General features: G+C 37.2%; 1 protein-coding gene and 1 long non-coding RNA gene across 2 annotated transcripts in view; one reads left to right on the top strand and one right to left on the bottom strand.

Moving 5' to 3' along the window:
• Positions 1–4,269, top strand: part of LOC106878482 (uncharacterized) — a 10,999-nt gene extending 6,730 nt beyond the window's left edge. Inside the window, exon 2 of the mRNA XM_014927705.2 lies at positions 1,296–4,269. Coding sequence (XP_014783191.1) covers positions 1,319–2,455 — 1,137 coding nt within the window. The 5' untranslated portion in view covers positions 1,296–1,318 and the 3' untranslated portion in view covers positions 2,456–4,269. The remainder of the gene's footprint in view (positions 1–1,295) is intronic.
• Positions 1–5,274, bottom strand: part of LOC128249513 (uncharacterized) — an 11,919-nt gene extending 6,645 nt beyond the window's left edge. Inside the window, exon 1 of the long non-coding RNA XR_008265631.1 lies at positions 5,018–5,274. This is a non-coding gene — a long non-coding RNA (uncharacterized LOC128249513). The remainder of the gene's footprint in view (positions 1–5,017) is intronic.
• Between the last annotated feature and the right edge of the window lie 2,643 nt (positions 5,275–7,917).

The raw sequence follows: 7,917 nt of genomic DNA, 5'->3' as shown, positions 1-7,917 counted from the left end.
AAGATATAAAATATTAGGTGGATATCAACACACAAAAGTTGGAATTTCTCCGTTTTGACGGATTTTTTAGATTTTTTTTTTCATGATGCCCTGGAAACAATGGAGAGCATACTTTTAGCAAAACAAAAAAAAATTTTATAAAAAAAAAAAAAAACACCCCCATCCCTCAACCAATTGTAGTCGATTTTGTGGGTACTACGAACTTAAAAGTGACACCTTTTTATTATAAAATTTTCAAAAAGTGATGGGTTTGTATTATGTGTTTGTGTGTATGTATCTTCTTCTAGTTATTATTATTGCTATGATTTGTGAGAAGAGAGTAGATCGTACGATGTTTGTGAACAAACTGCAGTGCTGCAGGATAATGAAATGCTGGCTCTGGAAGTCAAGGATGTATGAAGGTTGGAGAGAAATGTAACAAGTATGCTTAACTGGATGTGTGACATGGTACAAACAGCTAAATGAATCTGTCCATTTCCATGGCCAAAGATCAGCAGTAAAAGAAGAAACCTCATACACAACTACCATCTTTTGCCACATGCTGCATTCCATCAGGGTCCTTCCCATCCAGTCTTGTATATTATCCCTTCATCTTCTTCCCCCCCCCCCCATCCACTCACCCAGTTTCCAGTGATATGAATACAAAAGTTGTGAGTCCTGATAATGTGTCCATAATATTAGTTTTCATCACCTGAGGGCTATCATCAGAATTTCATTTCATCCTGCCTTCTTCAGGACTGATGCATTCTGCAATCTGCCCTATTGATACTCACAACACTTGCTTCTAATATGTCGTTTCAAACGCCCTCAATTGCTTAGTTGCAGCCACCTTTAGAAGTCTGTGTTTTCACACTCATACAACACAAGTAAAGTTTTTAAACAGTCTCAGCTTGAAGCTTTTGTTGAGCACACAGTCCCTTCATGTTGAGGTCAATGGTCTCAGGGTTATTGAGTATATGCGAAATTAGATGTTGTATGTAAGAGACAGATGACTGTTCTGGTATAAACATGTAGCAGTTGGGATAAAGAAGTAAGAAAGTTGTGGAAGAGGAAGACCAGGGGAGACATGGGTAGAAGTGGTAAGAGTTGATTTCAGGATGCTGAACCGCACAAAGGAGATGGCAAAATGATGCAACAAATGGTGAGATGCCATGTTATAAACAACCCATCTAACCAGTGCAAGTATGGAAAAGTAGATGTAAAAAATGATGGTTGTGGTTATGATGATGATGATGATTGTTATTATTGTTGCTATTGTTGAAATATTTTGTATTGTTTCTTTTTCTATTCACCAGCATTATACCGTCCCCTATCACCCATGATGTCGCCAGCTGGAGCTAACCGAGAACTCGTTGCCATTGTAGTTAACCTCAGAGAAGAACGTTGCCTTCAAAAATGCCTGCAGACCATCGACATGGAGAGAAAATACTCATCGAAAGTTTTTGAACTTGACTTGCGCATTCTGAAAGTTTATTTGAAAGGACTGAGAGAGAGAATTTCCCACATCAAATCTAACCTTACTGCTGAAGAAATATGTCAGGTAAGGGAGTTGGAGGCTCAAGAGAAACTTGGTAATCATTTCCCTTCTGCAGTTTCAACCAGTGCTTTAAAAATTGCTGCTGCTTACAGGTGCCTGAAACTGGAACCGAATATTACACTTCAGGAAGTTTCAAAGTTGGCAGTGAAAAATTTCCTTTTTGGACAAGATGAAAGTATTTTGAGTTCTATAAGCTCCGAAGAAAGTGCTGAAGAAATGATGCAAATCGGTAGGGGTGAGAATAAAATAAGTAGCTTATCAGCATTACTAAATACATCTAAGAGAAGAAATAGCGTCCGACTGCGACCAGCGACATCAGTTTTGAGTAAAAGAGACAAACAAACAGCTCAAATTACACGACCAAAGACAGCACCCATCCCTCCTGACATGAAGTTTTCATCACACATAGAATATACCAAGCCTTCATCTATAGATTATTTACAGAATACTGAGACAACATGGCAAACGGAATTTGATAGCGATATTGCTGGATGTCATTTTGGTGAACACCAGTCTGAAGAAAAACGAAAGAGATGTTTGCAGAGCGAAGTTAACAAATGCAAAGACCTCAATAACAAAACAAAAAATTTCCTTGACAACCTGGACAGTTTTGTATCTGCGTCTGAGAAAAATACTAGACTATACCTAAACAAAGCATCAACAGATGACACCCTATTTCGTAAAGGTATGTTAAGCCCTAAGAATAAACAACTGAGAAAATCTCAACAGGCAATTCATTTCAATTCAGTTGTGGAAACGAAGCCGACTGAAGATCACCAAGAAAAGCCGATTAAAGTTTGGAAAGATCTAAACAAATGTCGTTATTTAAGAGTCTCTGATGACATGCTTGATTTATCAGGGGTAGTCACATTGGCAAAAGATCACATGAAACAAATGTCTAATTTACATAATTTATAAGTTTATAATCTTCTTATTTTACTTGAAAAAGTTATTCCTTTTCTATAGAGACACTTGATCTTAATTACTTTTTATCTTTGCTTTCTTATCATTGGTATATTTCTCAAATCGGACAGAATAAAATGACCAAGATTAATACAAACATTGCCTAATTTGGCACTCAACTAATTAGATGAATTATTGGAAGAGGATTAAAACGAATTAGGTGGCCATCGGTTGAAAGAACAATTCTAAAGTGAGGAAGAAAGAGGATGACGGGAATCTGAAGAGAAAGACGGAGAGAAGGAGAGTAACAATATATAGAAAGAGAATAATGGATTCTGTGGAAAATTCAAGTCATTTTCCAGTTAATAATTGCTCTAGTATGTTATACATAGTATCAGTTATACAATGTTATGTAGCATTAGCCATTATTTAGTATCAGTGTTATACAGCAAGCTGACAATAAACGATGGTGATGCTTACAGTATTATATACTATCGGTACAATGTCATATATTTTCAGTACATTGTTTTATATAATATTGGTACAGAGTTATGCAGTGTCAGTGCAGTGTTATGTAGTTCAGGAGAACAGCAAATTGACGGATATTAAGAAAAAGTAGTTTTATATTATAAAAACCCGAAAAATAAAAAAAGATCACACAATGGAACAATTAAAGAACATATTGCTTGCTCGCGCATTGCAGTTATAATAGTATTTTCAAACACTCCACAATCACCACCACCATGCTCATATGTGTTATTGTGCCATCACCATTCAGATCCTTTCAAGTTATTGTTGGATAGCTTTTCTGATGTGACCATTCTTCTTGACAGCAAACCAAAGTCAAAGTCAACAGGATTGACAATGTTTCGATTGTGGTTCCTAATATAATTGTCAGATACATATGATGATAGTCGTTGCCGTCAATCTTCCAACTCGTGTGGACCAAATGGTTTGACGGGATCTGACAGGTTAGCTGACTGGTTTGTGCTCCATATTTTGGGCATTACCATACTAAAGTTTTAACATTTATCAGCAAAGCCCACAAGATTATCCACCATCTTTCCAACAACAACTTTGGCCACTGTTTGAGTTCAATATCTCTACCACCCATTGACAGGCTTATAAAATCAAAAAAACGATGCAACATCCATGACTTTTAGAAACATTTTTCATGCTTAGTATTGTCAAAGCATAGAATAAGCATCCCACATCAGGTTGTCAGCTATGTAAGGACACTATATCCTTCAAATGTTTCATGCTTTATGAAATTCATCAACACCCTATGCACCCTTTCCTTTTCATGGCTCTTTTACTGCTCACTTTTCTATCTTCTTGTCTTTTATCTTGTCTACAATATTTGTACTTTTGGCTATCATTTGCTGTTTTCTGTCTCCATTTTTTTTACCCTTTTCTAACAAAGTTGTACAACACCTGAACGCTGTAAGCTATCTTTTTTTTAAATTTTTCTTAGTAATGTATATCAAACCTTTTGAAGTGTTAAAGTGAATATTCTGGTAGACCAAGCAAACATAAACAGTTTATGTAATACATTTTAACATTTAACAACCATCCCAAGTATGAGAGGAATAGCAACTGCATAATTTGAGGAGACGAAAAATGAATATGATTTTTTAAGGAATTAACTTTTAATTAATCTAATAAAATCATTAATAAATAATAATAACCATTAAGAACTATCAAAGAAATTTTCTTTTGTGAGCAAAAAGTGAAGTATTTTCAATTGGAAGTAAGGGAAATAATTCATATTTATTCAAGGGAAACAACTAAATAAATTTTTCTGATCATTTGAAAATATATTTCCAAAATGTTTTGTTTTGAAGTCTTTCTTGCTGTTAATGAAATAATAAATAAATTCAAATCATCCAAGAATATTTTACGATATAATATAAAACTGCACGACATAATATCATAACTTGTGTTTTCCTGGACGGCTGAAAGCAAAAAGGAACAAGTATTTTATGTGTGTGACTGTACGTCTGTTATGTATGGATGTGTGTGTTTCAGTCTTCATTTGTATGTATGTATGCATGCATGTGTGTGTGTATGTATACCCATCTGTCCGTATTATCTATGTACCTATCTATCTGTATGTCTACCTGTTCATATAGGTATCCATTTACACACACACACACATATATACACCTTTATACACACACACACACACACACACACACACTTGCTTTAGAGTTACCACCAAAATTTACTACGTATAAGAAGGTCAGAAAAATTGGTCGTCTGTCTGAGATTGAAAAAACGTTCTTCAAAATAAGATGGAAATTAGGACAATACAACAACAACAACAACACACACATACGAAACCAAAACAACAACAATAACAATAGCGATGTTAATGACGACAACAATAGTGACAATAACAATAATAACCACGACATTCCCTACTCAACCATAATAACAACAACAACAGCAGTGACAACAATACCCAACGCACAGACAGCAATGCCAACCACATCATCCACCCCACTACCAACATTGACATCACTCAAAACAATAACACTATAACCCCAATGACAAGGATCTACCCCACAAACTTACCCTTCAACAAGGGGGTATGTATCACACCACAGATTTGTTGCATGGTCTACACATTATTCCGTGGGCAGTCCATTGACAGTCTGCCAGATTTGCCCATAGGGAGACACACTAATTCCCTGTTCTTAATTCGCTGAAGCAAAAATTTCCTTAGCTAGAAATAGACTCCGACATATCTTAGACCGGTACAACAAAACCACTAAAAAAACATAATGAATGGGAGACCCACCAATTCAGTACATCTGTTGCCAAAGGCCTAAGAAAACTGTAACAGCGAATTAAGAACAGAGAACTAGTGTGCCTCCCTATGGGTAAATCTGGCAGACTGTCAATGGACAGTCCACAGAATAATGCAACAACGAACACATCAGTAGCATGAGAGAAGTTGCACCACTGGAACATAAAGGAGTGGGAAAATTCCTCAATGCACACATGGGAATGTGGTGTAACATACTCTAACCCAAGAAATGGACTGCACAAAATTTTCAAGCATCCAACAATGATGTTCCTACCCTATACAGGTTATGTAACGCCCATAAACCCTGTTATGGGGCCTCCAACCCAGCCAGTTTGCGGAGTGAATATCACCAGCAATTATAGACTATCCTACTTCCTCTCACAAGAATTACAACCACTCATTGAAATGTTCCCGAATGTCTGCGTGAGCACGGAAGATCTTAATAGAATCAGTAGTTGCAACCACTCCAACAACCTTGCAAGTTGTGTAGTGAATAGCATGGATATAGAAACCGAGAGGAACAAATTGGAGAGCATCCAACATGTAGCTAATCCACCAAAGTATCAAGGTAACTATAGATTACCCCACTAGGCACCCTTGTCCTTGATGCTGAACTTTGGTTAGAGGCTGTGAACAACAGAGTGCAGCTCCTCCACTCCTATTACAGGAAACCCATAACATCTAAATATGTTGTTCGCAAGAACCCAGCTTTATCCTAACAAATGTAGCAGAAGTTGTCTGCCTCATTCACACAAGTACAAGGCATCTCAAAGAAGAAATCAACAAACAATTATTAGATAAAAAGGAAATTTATTCATAAATTTATCATTATCATATAGAGCATGACAGCTTAGCAGAATTATTTATATTATTCTGTAGGAAAATGAAATTAATATAAAATGTCTCACATTCATATCAAAAGCTTGCTTGATGAATATTTATTACAACTTTATATAAAAGTGTTTGACTAGGAAAATCACCTACATTTCAACTCAAAATGTAAACTTAAACATAGAACTACCACCTTCTATTACTGAAACACAAACACACACATACAACAGGTTTCTTTCAGCTTCCATCTTGCAAATAAATCCACTCACAAGGTTTTGGTCATCCCGAGGCTATAGTAGAAAATACTTGCCCAAGATGCCATGCAGTGGGATTGAACTTGGAACCATGTCATTGAGAAGCAAGCTTTTAACCACACAGCCACATCTGCGCCTATCTATATATGTGTGTGTGTGTGTGCATAAATGTATATATATGTGTATGAATGTGTGTGTATGGGTAGGCATATATGTGTGGCTATCCCAAGCAGATGGTTTTAGGTTCAGTCTCACCGTGTGATACTTTGGGCAAGTATCTTGTAGAGAGAGAGAGAGGTGGAGAAAGAGAGAGTTAAAAGTGTGTATATAACAATATGAGCAACAACATCAACAACAACAACATTATTATGATTATTTTATATTCAGATAATTCCAGTCCTATTTTATCTGATTCATCTCCAAAGATCAATAACTGATCAATATTCTTGGGTATTTCATCAATCTCTTGGTGCACTACCATCTCACAATATTCTTTATTTTCTCATCTTGTTGTTGTTGTTGGTGGTGGTGGTGCTGTTTTTTTTTAGCTCTAGGTCAGTCCTGACGAAGCAGCTACAGGATCAAAGTCATTCCAATGATGACCATCCCGTATATTTTCCTTCTTACAATAAAGTAAACACCACTCTATCCAGGATGCCATTTTCTAAGATGCTGAAGTTTGATTCCGAGGGAGATTTTAACTGCTACTTCTAGTAGGTCAGGTGACCACATAGAGGCTCCTTCAGCTTGCTGATACTTCTGTGATTGTTGCTGTTGTTGTAGTTTAGCCCTGTGTCAACTCTGGACAGGCAGGCCTGTCATCAATGGCACTCTAGCTATGACCATCTCTTCTAAAACTACTCAATTGCTGAATGTGTCTTTCCTTTAAGACTGAAGCGTGTGTTATATGAGGGAAATTTAGCTGCTATCTCTAGTACACAGAGCAGAATTGAGGAATCTTTTTATAACCGAGGACACTGTGTGGCACCTTGGGTAAGAGCCTTCTACTATAGACTTGTGAGTAGATATTTAGTAGGTAGAAACTGAAAGAAGCCCATCATGTATGTGTGTGTGTGTGTGTGTGTTTATCCCCCACCACTGTTTGCCAACTGATTTTGGTATGTTTATGTCCCTGTAACTTAGCAGTTCAACAAAGGAGACTGATAGAACGAGTACCAGGCTTAAAAAAGAAACAAAAAGTAAGCACTGGGGGGGGGGGGGGTCAATCCATTCAACTAAAAGATTCTTCAAGGCAGTGCCCCAGCATGGCCACAGTCTACTGACTGAAACAAGTAAAAGGTCAAAGATAAATGATGTGTGTGTGTGTGTGTGCGTATACATGTGTATGGTTATCTGGGTTTGCATGCATCTATATATGTGTATATATATATATATGTGCATGTAAGGTCTTTCGAGCGAGATCGTTGCCAGTGCCCCTGGACTGGCTCTTGTGCGGGTGGCACGTAAAATACACCATTTTGAGCGTGGCCGTTGCTAGTACCGCCTGACTGGCCTTTGTGTGGGTGGCACGTAAAAGCACCCACTACACTCTCGGAGTGGTTGGCGTTAGGAAGGGCATC

This window comes from Octopus bimaculoides, chromosome 15 (assembly GCF_001194135.2).
Source record: "Octopus bimaculoides isolate UCB-OBI-ISO-001 chromosome 15, ASM119413v2, whole genome shotgun sequence".
Classification (NCBI taxonomy): domain Eukaryota; kingdom Metazoa; phylum Mollusca; class Cephalopoda; order Octopoda; family Octopodidae; genus Octopus; species Octopus bimaculoides.
Note: the sequence above shows the minus strand (reverse complement) of the source record. Positions and strands in the feature narration are given on the sequence as shown.